Genomic DNA, 22004 nt, shown 5'->3' with positions numbered 1-22004 from the left:
TTCTCTTTGCGTTTCAATATTCAATATGAGAAAAAATCAACTTTATGAAAAAAAACCACGTCTATACTCTAATTCTGTAACTCTTAACAATGATGATATCGTTATTGCATAGATATTATATATGATAAAAGTAACTGCACAACGGCAATATATATCGAACTGTTATTAAAAGTTACAGAATAAGATATTAGTATCAAACTATTCTCTATTATATTTCGATCGTATGATACCATCGAACAAGTTCCAAAACGATTCAAAAAGGAAAAATAATTAATATAGTTATAGCAATAACATCTTCATCCTACGCGTCATAGGCCGCGACACATAGGGAAGTGCGATCGCTGTTCCGCATAAAAATGTCCAGGATGTCGCTGAATTATCATTATAATATCTAGGGTACAACGCGATCGTATACTGATATAATTGCTATGATTCGACAATCGACCTACGCGTCGCTTTCTTCTGCAAAAAAAAAAAAAAAACTGCGAACGCGTCGTCGAGAGATCGCAAGTTTCCGAGCACAATTAGAAGTAACGATGAGCACAGTGTTAAGGCTCATGTTTTTTCCTTACAATATTAATTTATCTTTATTATTTCTCGTATCGCCAACATTCACAATAGTATAAATTAATAATATTTATATTTTTTTAATCCAGAGGTTAATAAGTCACGATCTCAATTGTTGAAAATAATTAATTTTTGCTGGAAATGTAAAATATGCAGATTACATATGTTTAATGTAGAACAAAAAAGAGTTCTTAGAATATATGTATGCCAATTTGCATTATCGAAGTGAGTGGCGATCGACGAAGGAATTAATTCTTACTTCTTATAGTGCGAGAAAAAATTTCAAATAGTTTCTCGCTGTTGAATCGTGCTCAGAATTCAACATAGAACCAGAAGCCTTAACGTCAATATAATTATCCTAACTATGTCTAACCAGTGGCGGTGTCATTCTCACTCTCCGTTGCCGACTCATCGTCGACTTGCTCCTCGTCCTTTTCCCCCGCAGAAACAAAGCCCATCTTAACTAGAATGTTAAAATCGTCTGAGAGATCATTCACGTTCATTGCTTGCTCTGGGGTGTCGCTGTGGCCACTGCTGCTGTTGCTGCTGCTACTATGGCTGCTGCTGCTGCTGCTCCTCCTACTACTGCTGCTGCTGCTGTTGCTATTACTTCTACTTCTCAACTGCCTACCACTGGATAAGTCTTGTCTCTCGGTGTCAGCCTTATCGTCAGGAACTGAGACCTCATTACAAAGCTCCGAAAGATTACTTTGTGCAATGCGCAGTTTCGCTATTGTTGGTCGATCATCTTCGCGTTCCGACGAATGTCGTACAGTTACCGATGATCGTGGGTTATTAATGCGAACGAGCTCGTAGCCGGCATAATCATTAGATTGCGTCAAGGCTGCGTCCGAAAGACGACGGACGGGTACCTTGTGCGCGATGATATCGTCACAGGCGTTTTCTGAGTCAGCGGCTAGCCAAGGAACGGGAATAATCAAACGATCCTCGTCTAAGACTTCGCATGACGTCAACAATGAAGCTCCAACAACGGCACCATTGTTATCATACTGTTCGTCGCATGGACTGTCCTCTCGGGCAATCTCGTCGTCGTCGTCGTCGTCGTTATCGTCATCGTCGTCATCGTCGTCGTCGTCATTATTACCGACTTCATCCTTGTGTGCTAGCTTTGTTCTAAATGGCGCTGATATATGCGCTTCTTCCAATTTCACGTGTTCGAAGAACCGTGTGAGAGCACGCCGCTGGAGCTGGACTGTTCCTGGCTTGCTGTCTGGTTGCTCGTGCAGCTCCAGTTCATGACCTTCGCGGCAGAGCTGCTGTCGCAGGAGCGGACAGTCTCGGTCGTTTGGGCTTCGTGACTCATGTGCACGATTGGTGATGGTATGGGACTTATTATGGCCTGGGAACAGTGAGTGGATGAAATTTCTTGATCGGTACTTCTCACGACCGAGATTCGTCGTTGCTGTTGTTTTCTCCGCTGATCCAGTTGATCTTGGCCGTTGCTGCTCGGTGACACTATTCTCGGTGTCGCCGTAAGAAGACAATAGGACTTCTGTGGCTGATCTGGCTGATTGATTAACACAGAGTTTGCCATGTGTGAGTTTGGCCCAGGGCTTCCTGCCATTAAGGGTTGCTCGGTCCAGCTGATGGTCGTTTGAGATGGAGTGAAGAGAATTTGACAATTTTGATACGGTGACATGGAGTGGGACTGAACGATTGGTTTGTTTTTTATTGTTGTCACGATCGTAGAACAGGGAATGGGTGACGACGGGTTGGAGCACAGCGCTCTGAATGGTAGTGCTGCAACTGGTCGGCAATTGGTAGTTGAAAACTGCGGAGTGATTTTGGTCTTCGGTTTTACCGCCAGGAGACTGATTGGACCTTCCAGTTGACTCGGCGATTTTCTTGACGATGAGGTATTGATGCTTTTCTGGCTGGATGGTATTGGGCAATTGGTAGGAGTGAGACACCTGGTCTTCTTGGACGTAGGCGATGCTTGGTCGTGAGTGATGACTGATGATGTGATGGTTACGATGTGCGGTGTCTTGTATTCGGTATTCAGTATCAAAGAACTTGCTGTCTTCTGATTGGTTGTTGACGTTTGTGGCGGAGATATTATTTGTGGTGATTGGGATGAGGAAGGTTGAGGCAGGCAGCTGGCTGACGTTGAAGACGGTGGGGAGGACGTGTTTGTTCTGAGTTGCATCAACTTTATAAAGTCCACCAGACGCTTTATAGATTTCTGAGTCTTCTCTTGCTTGCCCAATAAGTCGTGATGCATCTGCTGTTGTAGCTGTTACAAAAAAGACAAATATTTTTAATATTTTACCGAGAAAGGAGCTTCAAACGTAACGTAAACTTTTGTTACTAACAATGAAATGTATATGCAAATATCTTCTTCAATTTTATCATTAAATATATATGTTATAAATGACAAATTATAATGAAAAAAAGTTGTCTAACACGTGGTCTTTATTAAGAAGTAAATGTAATTTCGTAAAATCAATAATATTGTTATTTATCATTACTTTTTAGTTTTGTAAAATTTTGAACTTTAAAAAGAATTAAAGCAATACAGAAATATCTTGAAAAATAAGACGCCATTAAAAATGCAAGTACGTATCTCTGTGAAATATTTAGCCTTTTCCAACTCTGATATTCAATGATTAATTCAATCATTATCAACGTGAGAACTAAACACAAGATACGTATATTATGAAATTACTCGAGATGGATACCGCGCTCGCGCGATCGGAATTATTCAGTTATTCTTAAATTGTCATTAGGCACATTCAGCGAACTCAACAGTTGTGAGCGCTCGCTGTTATTGGTGTATTCTTCTAGATCTAAAATTCTGATTGGATGATCTAAATGAATATACCAATAACAGCGAGCGCTCATTCAACAGTTGAGTCCGCTGAACGCGCCCATTGTTTTAAAAAAAAAAATTTATTCTGAGTACCCCCCCTCTCTTTCTCTTTCATGAAATAAATTGCAATCAGAATTCGTTCTGACTTGTTTCATGATAGATACCCTGATCGGAATCTATTCCGAATTGTTCCATAATAAGAGCCCATAAGAGTTTGTTTCCGGAAAGGAAAAAAAATTCTAATTCATTAAACTATTATTGACACTTTTGTAAGTTAATTATCGATTAACTTAATCAAAAGTTGATAAAAGAGATCTTTATGTCCGTTTTTATAGATTAATTTCAATCTTGGTTCAATTAAACTTGCTTTTTATCTTTTTCTAAAAATAAGAAAAGGATAAAGAGTTAAATCAAAATTAAAGTTAATCTATATTGATAAAAATGGACATTGCACATATATTGCAATAATATTTCACATTTTTTTATGTTATTTAATATTTACTTAAAACTCAAAATTTAACTTGAAGAAAATGGTTTCAAATTGTTTTTAATAAATAAGTTCTTTTAATCTGCCTACAAAAATAAATTATATAAAAATTGAAGATAGGCACTTGCATATTTCTATCAAAAAATGGAAAGTAAAAATGGCTGCGTTCAACAGAGAAAGCAGCTTTGCAACTGTTGTAAAATTCTTTAATATGATGTAATAAGCCAATCATATTCAAGAATTTTACAACAGTTGCAAAGCTATTTTTTCTGCTGAACGCAACCATTGGCTTACTAATTATAGTAACTTTTATCGTATGTTTAATATATGAAAAGCAACTATAATTTACTTGCCAAAAATTTTCGCTATAAAAAAGAAAGAGCTAAATAATAGAAATGTTTAATGTCATGCATTTCTTAAATCTACATGGTGCGTTTTTTCGTCTATGTCGCATGTGTGTGAATTAGTGAATTACTAGAAAGATGTGTTACATAGAAATAGCTAATCCAACATAGGAATAGCTAATAATATATTTCTAGTCACATGCGATCTAATTTGAAAAAAAACATGAGTTTACAAAAAATCATGTAAAAAAACTCGATTTGTAAAGATTAATTCATACGATGCAATAAAGTTTAAATGCACTTCTAAATTCTCCATATAAAAGATAATATTTTTCTTTATGTCAATATTGATAGCACGTTGCAATTCATTAATTCATGTCCATACATATAATTGGCTCTTTTTTCTCATGTGAATTTTTTTGGCAAATAATGAAATATGTAAACATCTAGAAAACGGCTATATTATCATTAAATAAAAAATAATACAAAAATATTGCACATGCATACGACATATCGCTCTTAGGATACTATTTCATTTATCATACGAAAAATTTTTCAAACATGTTTATTAGCTGTAGACTAAAAAATTCCTATAGTTTCGAGAAATTGTTCTAGTACCCTAAAAGCATATATTATAATAAAAATTTCGAAATTTGATATTTTATATACATGTGATATTCAAATGTGTGATCTTTGAATAAAATATTTCTGCATAATCGGTAAACAAATCTAAATACTACGCATAAGATTATTCCTATCTATTATCAATAATATTAAAACAAAGTAGAAATTATATTTGAACACAATCAGGCGCTTTATATTTTTATCAATGCGCAGTGAGCAAATATATCATCACATCTAGATCATTAAAGCGTAAAGAAATGTATGATTAAAGAAATAAAGTTGCCTCATATTTCATGAAAAGAACAACCAATAAAATAAAATATCCAAGTCGATTTCTAATCAAATTAATAAATCTAAGAGTATATTATAAATTAGTAAAATATTAATTTTGTGTGTATATATATATATATATATAGATACACAAAATATATATATATACACACACACATACACACACACACACACACACACACACACACATATTGTACAATAAACATAAGAGATCATTTTTCATATTTACAGAAATATTTTGGACAACAGAATCGACTTGCCCCCGCATTACATAAACGGAAAAAAATATAACAAAAAAACGCAGAGATCTTGCAGGTTCTTTTGGATGAAAAAACAAAAGGACGAAAATCACAATTTACAATATTCGATCAACTTAAGGGCATTCCAAATAAAAATGAACTTTATAATTTGTCTCTATACAGGCCACAGGACGAACCTGGAGTGACTGGCCGAGTAGTTGTGAGCGTTTTTCCAACTCGTAAACCTGCAATCTCAGATCCGAGTTTCGCTCGAGCAGCTCATATCTTTCTGTCTCTTTTTCCTCTGCAAGATATTTTGCGTTCAATATATAGGTTGTTATTTTTTTTTGCCCTATCGTGGACGATCGACCAAAAAGTTCTTCTTAATTGCAAATTCTTCGGCCGTAATCGAGAAGCCGGTCTCACACGCGGACACTTCTTCCGGCAGGTTGCCTCTCTCGTTTATTCAGTGCGTGCGTGCTTACGCTCAATTAAGTCTGCGACAACGCTGCGATACCTCGTTGTATGTTAAATCTAGAAGTTATGGACTCATGTTATACAAATTCCTGTGTTTATTTAAAATAATGTGCTTTGTGCCAATTTACCGGTCCTTCATGATTTTATCTCGACCAATATCATTTCTTGCCGTTACTTTACAATTTATTAATTGAAAAGTAGCAAAAAAGTTACCGGTTTTCCTTTATAATCAGGAAATCAATAATTCTCGACACTGCCGCAAAATGAGATAAGCCTACCGCGAATTTTTCACAACTAAAGTTGTAGGAATAAGAACTTTTTTGTCAATCACACGCTTAGTGCTATTAAAGGAGGATTTCTTCTTTAAAGAAATCGAGGACGATTTACCGAATTTTTCGTCCTTTTTGTAGTGAAATCTGTTCTCGCCTTCCATTTGTGTGTCCTCTTCTTCATCCTTTTCAATGTCTTCTTCCTCCTCTATTGCTGAAATACATTTCGGACAGGTTCTAGATGGAGGCGCTGGTCGGGTATGACACGAAACATGATAATTACTTGAGCAATTCTTGCATGTCGTTAATGAACCTGCAAATTGACAAAATCATGCATTAGATATATATGCATGTATGTATTTTCATAACTTTTTAATAAAATTGTAAGGAAATTAACAATATTTCTAACATTTATCATATTTTCTAACATCGTATTTTTACTGACCTGGATTTTCACAACAGATACACACTATAGAGTCACTCCCAATCCTTTCAATGGTCAAGCTAGACGGTAATCCGGGTATGTGAACAGTCTTGCTACCTACCGACTGAACAGATTTGGCACTAGATACAGATAATCGCATTTGGTTGTCTTCTATTTTGCTTTTATTCACGAAAACTTTGCTCTCCGCGTTTCTGAGGATATTTGGCCTGGTAGTAGACTTTTGAATCGGGACTAACGGCTTTGTTACCGCTTGCGTCGGTGGTGAGGTAGATTTGATTGGCTGAGTTTTGTTAGGTGGTGATGATGGGCCGTTCATACGTGCAGTCGTCTGCCGAGTATGAGGTGGATTTCCAGCTAAATAGGAATACCTCCTCCGTTTCTATATAAAATACATACGTCAAAATATCAATCGTTAAATAAAAGTAGACAATATGATGTCAAATTGTAGAAAAGAAACCCATTCAAAGCATATTAAATTTACTTTTTAAATACGTATAGTTTAATTTATCTTTGCGTGTTAAGTTTCTTGCAAAAATTATGCTAATTAGGTTATTGCTCCAATCGAGAACATAGATTTCACGTATTTTTTAAAATAAAAAAACTTTTTTTACGTTTTATACATATATACATACATATATATTATATTGCAAAAAATGCATTATTATATTGAACTTAATCGAACTTAGTCAAACATAGGAGGCCAATAATTTTTTTTCTTTAATATAACCGTTCATAGTAAATGTCAATCATGATGGAATCAGAATCCACCATGATGTCAATATTGATTTTAATCGACCATATGACAGCTAATGTTACATTAGTCAATATTGATGATATATATACACACACATTGGCTATGTCGTCTGAAGCAGTCTTAAGAGCGATTAATTAATTGTCAACGAGTTTTAGATTTAAATCTTTCCGAACCTTGTCCTATGTGTGCCTCAATTTTATAAGTTAATTGGAGCATTATATAGAAGATATATAAAATTAAATGCTTTCATTTTGAAAATTCATATTTTACGTACAAAAATATATATATAAATAAAAGCATTGACATATATTACTTACGGATGGTTGTTCGAACATAGAGTACACAAAATGCGGATTCGCCGTGCTACGACGTTTTCTTTCCACTCTTCTATTTTGTAGTTCAATAAATTTGGATTTGGTAATAAGTCCAAGGCAATTCAGGTAGTGGCACTTCTCGGGCGAATGTGTAAGTTCAATATGTTCCTTTATTTGCACTTCCTTCTTTTGCATCTCCTTCTTTGGCACTTCCTTCTTTTGCATGTCCCCTTTTTGCATTTCCTCCTTTTGTACCTCCATCCTTTGCATTTCCTCCTTTTGTACCTCCTTCCTTTGCATTTCCTCTTTTTGCACCTCCTCCTTTTGTATCTCTTCCTTTTGCACCTCTTTCTTTTGCAGTTCCTCCTCTTGCATCTCCTTTTTTTGCGTTTCCTTCATTTGCACTTCTTCCTTTTGAACCTCCTTCTTTTGCACTTCCTTCTTTTGTATCTCCTCCTTTTGCACATTCTCCTGTTTATTGTCAGAATTTTCATTCAATGGCACCTCAACGATGTCGTCCTCGCCGGAAACAGTTTCCACCGAGCTGGAACGTAATCTGTAAAAAAAACTTTCAATTAAAAAAATTCTAAAATCTTTGTTGCATATGGTTCAACAATGGATTTTCATATAAAATAACTTTGCATAATTCTAAACAAATTTCAATCTATTATAATTAATACTGTTTTACACTTCAATATTATATCTCGTTTTTCATTGTTCTCTTTAATAATTTTATATCTGATAAAAATTTTTTCAGATTTTTTAATCAAATTAAACACATCAGAAATACTGATAAAATCTGTATCTTAAAATATGTCACATATGTAAATTCTGAAATATTCTAAGATTTCTATAACTTTTGAAAAAACATCTTAAACTTTTTTAGATTTTATAAGATTTCACACATATCAGAAATTATAAAATTAAACATTTTTTGTGAAACAATCTGTAAAAAAACAATCTGTGTAAAACAATTTACGCTAAATACGATGTATACATATATAAATAGCATTCATGCATTTAGCCTAGACACTCCACGCGAATGGGACTTCTTAATCAATTTACTATTTCTTTAAGACACATCAGCTTACTTCGCACAATCGTTATCTCGTGAGTGCGAATGATGAACATTGCCATTTCTGACAATTTCTTCATAGTTGTCCTTCGATTTCGTTCCAAAACCATTGGTGGTCGCTTCATGCTTCGTTTCATTATTGTTCGTAATGTGATTGTTGTTGTTCAGTCCGAGGAGAAATGGTATAGAAACTTTCGATTCGTTCGCGTTGTCTGCCTTGAACGCATCCACCTCTTTGCGCAGCCGCTGCACGGTCTGCTTCTGTTATAACAAGCAGAGAGATATAAACACACATAGCACATCATAATGTTACTTAATATCGGTGATTTCTAAAAGAGATTCTTAGAAATAGTTTGTACAAGCGACGAACCAGGCATATTAACTTTAGCACGTTTTAGCAAAGCGTAATGTGCAAACATTCGAATAATTACACTTTTATAAAAAAAAATACAAACATATATCTAACAAATAAACGTAAATGTTGCGAAAAAATAGAATGTTAACACATATGTAGTATACGATTAACATTGTGAAACAAGGACGTATATATATCTACATTCAAAAGTTAACTTTTGCAAAGCTCCAGAAAGTTTTCGCCACTTTTAAAGTAAACGAGAAACGAATAACGTTGGAAAAAAAATGTTTTGGAGAATACATAAATAAGTAAGAAAGCGAGGGGGCCGTAAACGGATGAAAAAGGACGTGGAGATTTTGTAAAGAGCCGAAAACGTTTTCGCAGGACATTTTATTGATTTTGAACTGCTCCGTCTCTCTGCTCTCCCGGGCTTCTCTCCTGTGCTCGCATAGTCGCTCTTGCTTCTTCTTTCTGGATTGTCTCCCTCTCTCGTCCGTTCAACCCCTTACCCCGCAGTCGCATCACGCTTTCCTATTCGCGCAGCCTCTGTGTATCATCTCCATGTCTATCCCCTGTCCATTACATCCCGACTATTTATCTCGCTTGTTATCAATACCGTTGAAGGCACAAGAAAACGTTAGATTAGAAAAGATCATAGCTACGTGTACAAGAGCGATAAACATTACTATCTCGCTCACTTAATCTTGGAATAATAAAGTTACTAAATTTTATTCACGTTCTCCTTTTCCATTAGAACTTTGTAACTCCCCGAAACAAAACCCATGTAATACATGATCGATACATTTAACCGTTTTATCGTCAGTACCACGCAAGTGATATTGCGGCATGATAAACTCGTACTTTGCAAAAGTTAAGCAAGACATGCCAAAGTTTTTTGTAGCAGCTCACCCTGCGGATCAATAATAACCCTCGATCGATAATGCAACTTATACAAAACTATAATTTTTCTAAGATTTTTTTAATAGTTAATACATAGGAAAATGACAACATCTAAAAAATATATCGCAATTGAAATATTTTAATTAATAAATAAATATTCATAATTTTTTCTTCCAAGCTATATTCCAATTAATCAATATGTATTCAATTATATGTCGTTTTTTTACTTCAAAAGTATCACAATTCTAAAAAAAATGTGATTTTTTAGTTACTATTACCATAAATGAGTTAAAAATTAGGTAAAGATTACTCTATCAATCATGATGAATACACTAACTTAACTTTATAGTCCATCAGTCAAATAGCTCTTGTATGTAGTTCTTAAAGTTTTCAAAGACATCATAATACCTTTTATAAAAATGACGTATTCTGAATAGTGTTTTTGTAAATAAAAAGGAGTTTTCTACAGAAAACATTTAGAGTTAGGACAGTTTTAGTGATTGAAGTTTGAAGAAACAATTGTTTTATTTTAAATTTATTTATTTTAGCTGAATGAGATAAATATTAATAGTTAACAGTTGTGATGTTCCGAATTATATTATTATTGATGAAATATTCCGGATTTGATTTTACACCATATGGAAATAAACATAACTCAAGAAAAAGGATTTAAGAGTTGTAAAATGAAAATGATAAATATGACGTTTGATCATGTTTCTAAAAGTATTGTATATTCTTTTTGCTACTATTATTTAATTAATCAATTATTTTTTATTAAGTCGAAAAAATTTCCCTTCTTAGAAAAACTTAATTTTTTTAGTTGTGTTACTTTTTGAAGTAAAGAACATTGTATTCTTGAAGATCACAGCTTCTAACAAAGTAACTTGTAAAAAATTTTGTTTTCTAAAAATTTTCGAGGTCACTGAATTCGATTTTGGTTAGAGAATCCAAAATTTAAACAAAAAATAATCTGATTATCATGAAACTTTGATTTTACGTTCTTAATATCACTGTGTTTAAACGTAGCCAAAAAATATCGAATTTCAAAGGATAGTAACCTCTACGAGAGAGAATCATAGGGTTCATAATCAGAGTTTGAAAGCCAATTTGGAAATTAGTACTAATTAGTTTATGTAACACAAATAAAGCGAAATTAGAATCTTGATTTTTTATTTCGTAATGAAAAACTCCTTAAAATCCCAAGTATTATGTGTTAATTAAATTATTTTCTTTCAGATTCTGTCTTCCATATTGAATCCGCTATTTTTTTATTTTTGACCTCAATTCGAATAAAGTATTATCCAATTACTTCATAAGTTAAGTTTCATAAAAATTGAGCGAATAGTTTATAAAATAAAGAAGGGAGACTAAAACAAGGTTGTTGATTTACAAAGGGTTAAAATTATGTCACGAGTTTTAAAAATTCGAACTGTACAATTCTAAATTTTTAATTTGTGTCACTTTGTAAATAAAAATATATATTTGAAGAAAAGGAATTATTAGTCTTTAAAACACAATCATTCTTAATCATTACAAATGCATTTAAGTTTGGACGCATTTTCATGTTCAAAATCGTATAATCGACCGATTGAGAGATTGATTACGTAATTGTAGAGTCTCATAATAGGAACTTGAGAAAAGTCAACATATAGATGTATCATGAATCACTATGTGCATGCAATATGAAAGAAAATCAATTGTCTGCGCTTACCTGGCATCTTCCCAGAGAGACGATGGTCACCTGAATCCTTTCTATCTCTTCCAAAATATCTGAGTTCTGTAACAAGACATCGTAATCATATATCAAGTCCAAATACATTCGAAGAACGCAATCATCGGAATTTGGGCGAGTTGCGTGTATTGATGCTTAGTGAAAATTGCGCGGAATAATTGTGTGTATATGTATATATATATATATTGATACGTTTATTGGGTATTATTATCGATAATAAAAACAAGCAAATAGAAACTTCAATCACAGAAAATTGATTTAAAATCAGCAGTAAGAGGTTACTCGATACAATGAAGTTACATGTCAAAGATTTTTTTGTAAGCAATCACTAAAATAACTGAATTGAGTTTTAAACATGTATAATAAAAAAGTTCCCCATAATATATATAAACAACTCCCGTATTAATTACCGCAAGACGAAATGTCTAGCCAAAGTTATATGCGGCGTAACTTATGAGATTCCAGAAGTATGGCACACAGACTATCGTAAAGTTTCATTGTATCGACTGTTCTCTGAATCTCAAATTCCATCATAATTAGGAATAAATCGTATCAAACAGTAAATCCGGAACTCAAATTACACTTTTACAAGTTTACACTAAATTACTAAAACATTAATTTGGACCACACTAGGTTTCTTGTAGATTTTTGAATGCTGAAAATAATGTCGTAAACCAAAAAATTCCAGCATATTAGGTTTCCAAGATAATTAAAACTTAATGGCACTTTTATATTTGACATTTTTTTCACTATCTTAAAATTTTAATTAGAAGTCATGAATGTATTGCTAATTCTCTATATCTATAAAATGCATTTTTCTAATTTCAATATTTTACTTTTTTAACTATGAAGAATTTAAATACAAGTTTTTATAAGAGGTTTTTCTAAAATGGTCTGTTTCTATTTCTGCACTAGACTGCATTAGAAGTCTCTTTCTCGCTTTCAACAAATATCAAACATAACTATTTCACTTTAAGTTCCAAAAGTGTACACTAGTTTAGTCACAAAAAACAAATTTTTAGATAGCAAATTTTCTGTCTATGACGATGAAGTTGTATAGAACTTCTAGTTTGTGGCTATCAACATACACAGACCATACAACTTTTTAAACAATTTTTAACAATTTGTAACAATTTTTTTTATGTGTGAATAAAGACGTATTATTTTTTTATCTTGCTTGTTTAAAAAAAAATGGGCCTATTATCTATACAAATTGTATTTTACTCATACGAGTTTACTATTCAATTGTGTAAAATATATTTTTTTAAAGCAATTTTTTTCGAGAAATTTGAGATGGGCAATTAAAATGTGTACTGAAAGACAAGATTAACTGCTGTAGCAAATTATAATAGATGGTAAAATATAGCATAGCATTTTTAATTGGCTGCAGCAGCCAATTTTTGGTTGTGTTAGCCTATCTATGAAATTTTATATTGGATATTGCGGATAGGCTAATGCAACCAAAAATTGGTTGTTGCAATCAATTAAAAATACTATGCCATATTTAACCAACCTTTTTTTTTCAGTGTGTGCATATATATGTACATATATAACGGAATAATAAACGATAAATTAAAATGTATATCGAGATAAAAACAAACTAGAAATTATAAATATGTGTGTGTGTGTGTGTGTGACTTTAAAATTCAAATAAGTTAATAATAAAAGGCTATTCGAACTGAGCCGGATGTCATTCGCTAATGAAACAATAATATCAATATAATATCATTGCTTTTTATGCAAATGTTTAAATTTTTAATTTTATGTAAATATGTATATTGAAGAATATTATTATATATATAATTTTGTCATCTGTATGTGATTATGACAAACACGTATACGAAAATATAATTACAATTTGTGTATAATAATTAAAAAGCAATGCTCGATATTTGTAATTTAAATTAAATGTACGTATTGTATGTTTTCCACTGAAGAGATGACCATACTAAAGGTTGAAACGCTTGAAAATATTTTATGTCGTTGACATTATTGTTTTATTAGCGAATAACATCCGATAACCTCTTATCGTTGATTTATTCGAATTTTATATTTATTAGGATTTTGTATTAGCTATATTACTATTAATTTATATACTTTTTTTATCGTCATATAGGCAGAACTTTCCCTCCCCCTCCACCTCTCTCTCTCTTTCTCTCTCCCTTTTTTTCTCATTAAATCTAAATTATTTCACAAACCTAATTTTCGACATCCAAAAATCTATAAGAAATACTTTATTTGACAATAAATCAAAATAATTAAAAAAAAAAACATTTTTTTTAAACTAATGATATTTAACATGGTCTTACATGTTTCATAAAATGAAATGTTTAACACTAGAAATACTAATATTTTTTTTACTAATAAGAAGACTAATTTATTACTATAGATTAAATTATTACAAAAATAAAGCGCGATAAAAACCAAATACTTTATCAATATAAAAGACATAATTATTGAAAAGTCAAAGAATTTCAAAATTCTTTTTATACGAAAAATGTAATATTAACCTAAAAAAATAAAAACAGGATCTTAGATAACAAAATTGATGTTATTTGTCATCATTTTGATGCGAAGATGACATTAAAGATGTCATTTTAACGTTAAAATTACAGTAATTAGCTACTTCTGGAACCATTTAGCACTTTAGTATTAATGTATTTTAAAAAATAAAATAAAAACAAAAAATTTTCATACTTTAAAAGGATTATGTAAAATATTATCATATAATTAATGTAATTAGATAACAATGTATTGCCGTGTAATGATATCATATGAATAATGTAACGATATGATTACTTACATTTGGGTCATCCTTCAACTTTTCCACGCATATCTGTAATATAACAAAAAAAATTGCATCAGTTATATAGCTAAGAAAAATATTATATGTTGTAGTTTTTTATTATGTAGGGTATAATGCAGAATCGAGAGGGAGATAAATAATTTAGCAGAAGTATGCCAATGTATACGGCCAACTGGAACACGATGCGCCATTACGCCATTATGTTCTCCCTCTCTTTTTTACCTCGTTAATACCCCTATTAATTAATAAAGATGCAAATTAGAATCTCATATTTAACATCTCGTTAACTCGTCGCGACTCGCATTTAACTTCCTTTGTCGTTTCGGGAAGCGATCGTTGCGATTTAAGCACTCTAAGTACCAATACATATATATTAGCTATTCTTATTATATAATATTATATATAATAATATATTCTGATTATATAATTCTGAATTATATAATTCTGAATTATATATCATATTCACAATTAATTTTCCTCGTATTTCCAGAAAGTAGTCCTTATTGTATGAATATTCAGAATTGACATTCGTTGAACATTATTTTTAAAAGTATATAAGAATACACGTTTATGTACTTTTTATCACATATTATACAATCACATAGCTAAGAACAATACAGTCTGAGACACAATTGAAAAACATAGGCAATAGGAACAGAGAATAATAAATTCTAACCTATCTCAGAAATAGTGTTTAACAGAATATACGATGGATTTGAAATCTGTTATTTCGTATTCCTATTGCCCGTGCTTTTAATTGTGTCTTAGACTTAACTGTATTGTTCTTATTGTTAATTATATATGATTATAGTTGTATTATGTTATAAAAACAGGATATATCATAATATACATTTGCGTATATACTATGTAAACGATATTTTACGTGAAATCTATGTAAAAAACCTATGAATCATCGAAACTTATGTTTTTTATCATTACACTAGATTGCACTAAAGCTTCGATCTTGCTCTCATACATATTTTTATTTATCAACAAGTCACTGAAGTCAGATATATTAACAATCATAAAACTTAATTACTTCTTTCTGTATTGTGTTATCCAATTTATATTGTAATAGTTTATATTTTATCTACATAAAAAAATTCGTATAAATTTAACGTAAATAATACGTAAAAATTTCATGTATAAACGTAATCTTGAAATATATGACACAACTCACTGCATTCTTATACATATTGTCTATGCTTTTGAATTATGTTTATATATATATATTTTTTATATACATATTATTCTATTTATATCGATATTAAATGAAGAGCTAGTGATTATTATTCTTTCATGGAAAATAATTGTAAATTCCTATAAGCGGTTTTGTTTTAATCTTAATAATTGTAAATTGTAACAGTAATTTCATGGAGAATAAAAGAATTTTGCTTACATTAAGAAAAATGGTTAAAAATGAACAAATTAAAAAATTCTGATTTATTCATTTTCAATCAGAATTTCAATTAATCAAATCTGACATTTTTTTCAGTGCATCAGTGTAACTTTTCTTCCGGCGCGCAGAAAAACAATTCTTTCTTTTTACAAGACTCGATTATCGACAAGTAGTTTGTCGATTCCGCGAGGCACAGAAACTTGGCGAAATTCGTCTTGCTACGACACGAACAAAAGTCACAGATAACTGAGAGAACGACCTTGTCAACGTTCTCGCGGTAAAAGTATATCAAGCATGGACTCGACTCGGGAAGCTTCTCGACGCAAGTATCGACTTGCACCTGTCGTCCCCACTATACGATATACGCGAACTTCGGTTACATAAATCGCATTCGGTGAAATAACGACTATTGTCTCCTATCGATGCGTCCCATTATGTATAACGATTTTATCCTCTTTACAGAATCTCTCTCTCTACACACATAGAAAAAAATATTACTCTCTTACTGCCAAGAAAAACTGAAAAGTTACTCAGTTTCCCGTTATTCTTTTAAGTAACAGTTATTATTATAACAAAGAATATTTCCTTGATAGTTTTCAAACGTAACTACTTATTACAAATTGTAGGAAAATATTATCATGTACTCACACATAAAAATTTTACAATATTTTTCAAAAGAAAATTAATTCTTGTTTTCTTTTAAAAAAATATAAAATTTTATCGAAGAGGCAATTTATGCTCGTTTCTATCACAATAGTTTAATTTTAATCTGGGCTAACTAACACTTCAATTTTTTCTAGTTCTAACAATAATAATTAGATAAAGATGAAGAGGATAAATTAAACCGAGATATAAAGTTAATTTACATTGGTAGAAACAGGTATGTAATAAGCAGACTAGATTTGTTTTAATTCAATAATCTTAATTAAACTTACTAAGATTCAGAATATATTTTGAATAAATTTGATGAACTTTTAATATATTTATGGAGATATATAAACTTTTGAAATACTTGGAACAAGTAAATATTTAAATATAGCACACCTTTTTCTGAATGCAGGATGTACAGAAAAAGTTTAAATTATTGTAAACTCGGGAATATGTAGTTATTTAATTTTTTAAACAACCTGAAATAAAGATTTTTACACCCCAATTAAAAATTATATGTTATTGCATAAAAATTGCATTTTATATTGATTGATTGTTTACTATTTATTAGTATTATTTCAGATCATTGTGTGTATATTTACTCAACATTTTCTAAAAAACAACAAGATATTAAAAAACAAGTATATGAATTTTCGATCAGTAAGTTAGAAAGTTACTGTGACTAATCTTTGTTTTCTTGCTGCTGAGGTGTAAAATCACCCTCGTAACTATTCCTGGGTTAAGCTGAGGAAAACCGACGTGAAAGTTTGTCGAACGTGCGGCTGCGTCGCGCGCCGCCGCGCTGACAGAGAGATCCTTCTCAGTGGAAAAACGACGAGAGGAGCGTGGCCGGATAATTCACAACGTATCGATTGTCCGCTACGAAGCGTCCCCTCGCAAATCAAACACACTGCGCCCAATTTCGGTTCTCGATAATATCGGAGAGCGATATTAAATTATTATCAGGAAATCCTTGCCAATTCTTGCCAAACCAAGAAGCAAAACTTTGTGCCGATAATGCCGCATCGATCGAGACTTGCACTTATGGCCATGAGCGATCGAGAGAGTGAGCGAGAGCGAGTCACCTTCGCGCCGGGCGATCCCTGGCGAATGCTTCGCAGCTCGCGATGTGGCAGTACAAAGGTATCCACAAAGATATCGATATATTTATAAAGATGGTAGGAGCACGCAGAGATGTTCGGGGAAGACCATCCCGCTGACTCTCATCTTCCATGCGAACCTAGGTAATAATATCACGAGGACAGAACACAGAAGTCACAATGATATCATAAGAATGTTATCATGATCTTATCTATTACTTATAAGAGGCTTGTTTCTTTTTAGTTGAAGCTCCTTTTTGCAAGATTCATCTTTCCTCCTTTACTTTTAACCCCATGTTAGGAAAAAAAAAAGGGAAAAGAGACAGATCGTGTAAGAAATTCAGCTAAAAAGAGTAAGATTAATAGAATTGAGATAAAATTAAATTAAAATGGTAGACACGAGCCTAAAAGACATTATAAAAACATCATAAAGATGTCCTTTGAGACATAAATATCTAAAAGATATTTATAAAAACATCTTCTAAACATTGTCTGGAAGATTATTCCAGCAACACTGTAATACTCCAGCAAAATTGCAAACATTGCAACAGTGTTGCAACAAATTTATATGCTGTAGGGGTTTTGCTCAACTTCTCGCATAGTTCATCCTTTCTCTTTTTTTTTTCCCCAATGTAGTGAACTATGCAAGAAGTTCAAAGGGTAAACAAAAACAGGCTTATGAAGTCATGATGATGTCCTATAAGTAAAAAACCGCAGCAAAAACTTTTGCCTAACTCATAACGCATAATGCATAAGAGAATCAACCAATCGGATTCCTTCTTTTTCTTCCTTTTCACGGAAAAGAAGAACTTTAATTGATTATTTAATTTCTCTGATGCAGTATGCATTGTGTTGTGCAAAAGTCTGTAGGTCTGTTCTTTATTTCTGTACTACCTGAACTGGTGCACACGGTACAATAAATTAAAGTGAGACAAATATACGTTTGTTTCGCTTAAACTTACTGCACAGTTCAGACATTGCAGGAATAAAGAACAGATCTTGTGTTGCGACCTTAAAATGAGATCATTTAGATAGGTAAATAGAAATTTTGAAATTGTATAAAAGACTGACGTCGTATATAACGTATTTAATTGAACGTAACAAAATTATTGATGCAAGTGTATACATTTTGTACGTTTGATTGAATATACTATTAAAATTACCCCGCGCTTTACTAAATCGTTACTATTATTACAACTACTCTATCTGGAAAACTGATCAACAAGTTCTCGGTGGCAAGTTCGTTAGAGTTTATATCACGCCGATTCGATATCTCCATTCGCGAAAACTTCATCCCGCAACAAATTTCTCGGCCACTTCCAACAAGCGAATGAAGCGCGTAACGCACGGGAAGGAGGAGGGGGAGGGGGAGGAGAGAAACAGATAGGAAGAAGATAAGAGAAAGGGAAGAGGAGCGCCCGGGACGCCGAGCGAAAGAGAAGCTCGACACGCTCGGCCATAAATGGAACTTTCGACTTTCGCAGTTTACCCTCGGTTTCCTCCTCGCCCTTCGCAAACTTCCTTCCGATCCAAATCCCTTCACGTGCGTGCGTGCGTGCGTGCGCGCGCGCGTGCGCGGTCAAGTTAGCAGCGAAAGATACTTGGCGGATCTATCGAGTTCGAGTTGTCCCGAATCGATCGATCGATCAATCCATCGTATCGACTCGGAGGGAACTTCACGACTCGAGTCAAGAAGAGAGGAGGGGCGCTCTCGCGTGTATCCCTCATCACGCGCGCGGGGGAAAAAAATAAAAACCTCCCCGGCGATCTTCAAGGATATATATGCGTATGTCGCGCGGAGGAGGCCTCTTTCTTTCTCTCCTCTCAATCCCCGCGACGACCCGTCCATGCCTCGATCATATACTATATCGCGCATACAGCATCGCAATCTCTTTAGGTCTATCCGCGTTTCTTTTGCACTCTTTACACTCAAAATCTCCGTTTTCTTTCTCTTCAACGTCCAAACATATATACATTTATTCTCGTTTAAAGTGAACAAATTTTGGGAATAATTTCAAGTAACGCGAATAGATTTTTTTCTCTTTCACACACACACACACACACACACTCTCTCTCTCTCTTCCTTCCTCTCAGTTTCTCTCTCCCTTTCTCACACGCTCTCGTTTTCTTTCTCTTACCTGATGCTCGAGTATTGCTTTCTGCAATTTCTGTTGCACGACGAGGATCTCCTCTTGCAGGCTCTTGGATATTTCCATGTTTTCTGGCAGGTGGTTCAGCACGTCAATTCTCCGTCCACGGTGACAACCCTGGCGGCGGCAACCCCGTTCCGTGTGTATTGTCCCCGACGCGTTGGGGGAGGCGGGAGCGTACGGGGAGGCGGGGCGAGTTGCGAACTAGCAAACGCTCCTCTCGAGAGTCGAAGCCGCGGGCTGTGCGAGTCACGACTCGGACGAACGACGACGACGACGACGCGCGAACGAGCGGCAACGGTGGCGGATCGCCGCGACGCGTTCTCAACGTAACGTAACGTCACCGTCACGTCTGTCACGTCTCGTCTCCGTCCGTCCGTCCGTTCGTCTGCTCCAAACTTCTCGTCCGTCGCCTCTCTCTCTCTCTCTCTACAAACTGCCGATGCGATGTTGCGCTTCGTCGTGAACACGCCACAAGAGCGTTGCGCGTCTCTTTCTCTTCCTTCTAGTTTCTTCTCTCGCTCTCCTCTCCCTCTTACTGCCGTCAACCTCCGTCGCTGTGACTCCCTCTTTCTTTTTAACCGAATGCGAATTTACCGAGCTGGCGCGGCGCAGCACAGCGCACGCACTTATTGTTAGTTACTTTACTTATGCACGATATATATATGTATATATATATATCACAATATATCTCGCCTCGAGATACTTTCCTTTTCGCACTTCCCTGATATCGCGGGCCTTTTACAAGGTCGACGTACCGAAGTCACGTACCAAAGAGTCCAATTCCAAACTCGTCGTCGGCAACAGCGACGCGAGCGTTTTACGCTACCACCAGCGCGCTGCGCTGGCTCTCGCTCGAGTGCGCACGGCCGCACCAAACCGAAGTTGATCGCACGCCGCCCTCCTTGCCCTGTTACCCCTGCACCCCTTCCTCCTACGTTCAGCACTTCGGGCCCCGGCGCCCTTCGCCGATGATTGCCGAATCAGCGGGGGAATCGACGAGCTTTCGCGCCAAGCGTACGAGATTTCACGCCTCTGCTCATTTTATGCCCGTTTCTATCAATGGAGATTAATTTTAATCACGATTCAACTCATTCTTATTATCTTCTTCCTTGTTGCAGGACTAGAGAAAGATGAAAAATCAACCGAATTAAAATTTCATTTAGTCTACATTAGAAACGGGCATTAACTGAACTTCTTATATCGTCCATCTTTATCTTTTGTCTTATTTCCAAGGTAAAGAGAAAAAAGGAGAGATGAACTATGCAAAAAGTTCGATTAAAAAAAAGAACAGATTTTCGGGCTTCAACGGAGACACGTCGTCTTCTTCTTTTGCTTTTCCTAAATCTGCTTTTGACTGCTGTTCCATGTAGCACTCCCTACACTCGAAACGAAAAGGTTGTGTATAATTATAGATGTCAAAGTGAGAAAGGAAAGTTCAAGAAGTACGAAGAAAGTTCTATTATACCTGAAAGGTATAAAACCTTCCCTTTGTTCCGCAATTTCATTCGTCCCTGTCCTTTTAAACTATTTGCGACGAACAATTCTCTAGATCAATCTAGATTTTTCTAGATCTGTTTCCCTAGGCAACATTATTGGCAACGCTGTATACGCTGGTAGCGCTGTTATTGGACGACATGCGTTTTTCAACACATGGCGAATTCATATACATGAGATGCAGGCGATCAATTAGGGTCGAATTGTACTTGAAATTAGAGACCCTCTAACAGAGACTGGCCACTTTTGATTGGTCCGCCATTTCCTAGCGATTCCCGCTCGTATTGAAATTTCAATTACTGCATTTACTTGGAATGTAAATAGTATGTAATGATAAATATTATAGAAATATTAAAACCGTGCTTTTTACATCAATATAAATAATATACGTCAAATAAAAAAAAACATGTCAAGTTTTATCGTCAGTTATATACATCTTTATCTTTAAATAACTTTGTTATAATAGCTGTTTTTTGACATTTATGATTTAATTTTTGACTTTGTTATTAAATTTTAAACATTGACTTTTATATTGTCTTCGTTCTTTTTGTTTATACGTTAAATAATTTCTATATTTAATATTCTCTCTTCCTTAATTCTATTAAATCTTTTACAAATAAAATTAAAGTAAGATTAGGAAATCAGTGACAAAAGTACAAACACTTAACATTTGTAAAATTTATTTAAAAAAGGTGTGTACT

General features: G+C 34.0%; 1 protein-coding gene across 1 annotated transcript; it reads right to left on the bottom strand.

The window, feature by feature from the left end:
* Window positions 1-794: 794 nt before the first annotated feature.
* Window positions 795-20178, bottom strand: LOC108776596 (uncharacterized). Its single transcript, XM_018543263.1, has 9 exons — window positions 19795-20178; window positions 14507-14539; window positions 11683-11748; window positions 8733-8977; window positions 8062-8197; window positions 7645-7779; window positions 6574-6952; window positions 6247-6441; window positions 795-2821 (listed from the first exon to the last, which is right to left on the bottom strand). The coding sequence occupies exons 1-9, from the start codon at window positions 19870-19872 to the stop codon at window positions 936-938; spliced, it is 3153 nt and encodes a 1050-aa protein (XP_018398765.1). The 5' UTR covers window positions 19873-20178; the 3' UTR covers window positions 795-935.
* Between the last annotated feature and the right edge of the window lie 1826 nt (window positions 20179-22004).

This window comes from Cyphomyrmex costatus, unplaced genomic scaffold (assembly GCF_001594065.2).
Source record: "Cyphomyrmex costatus isolate MS0001 unplaced genomic scaffold, Ccosl1.0 scaffold364, whole genome shotgun sequence".
NCBI lineage: Eukaryota > Metazoa > Arthropoda > Insecta > Hymenoptera > Formicidae > Cyphomyrmex > Cyphomyrmex costatus.
The sequence above is the reverse complement of the archived record's forward strand: the minus strand, read 5'-3'. Positions and strand labels throughout refer to the sequence as shown.

Coding starts and splice junctions, on each gene's coding strand:
- LOC108776596 (XM_018543263.1), bottom strand. CDS start 19,872: ATGGAAATATCCAAGAGCCTGCAAGAGGAGATCCTCGTCGTGCAACAG. Junction 8,198..8,732: donor CGAGATAACGATTGTGCGAA/GTAAGCTGATGT, acceptor TTTTTTTTACAG/ATTACGTTCCAGCTCGGTGG. Junction 6,442..6,573: donor TATCTGTTGTGAAAATCCAG/GTCAGTAAAAAT, acceptor GTCAATTTGCAG/GTTCATTAACGACATGCAAG.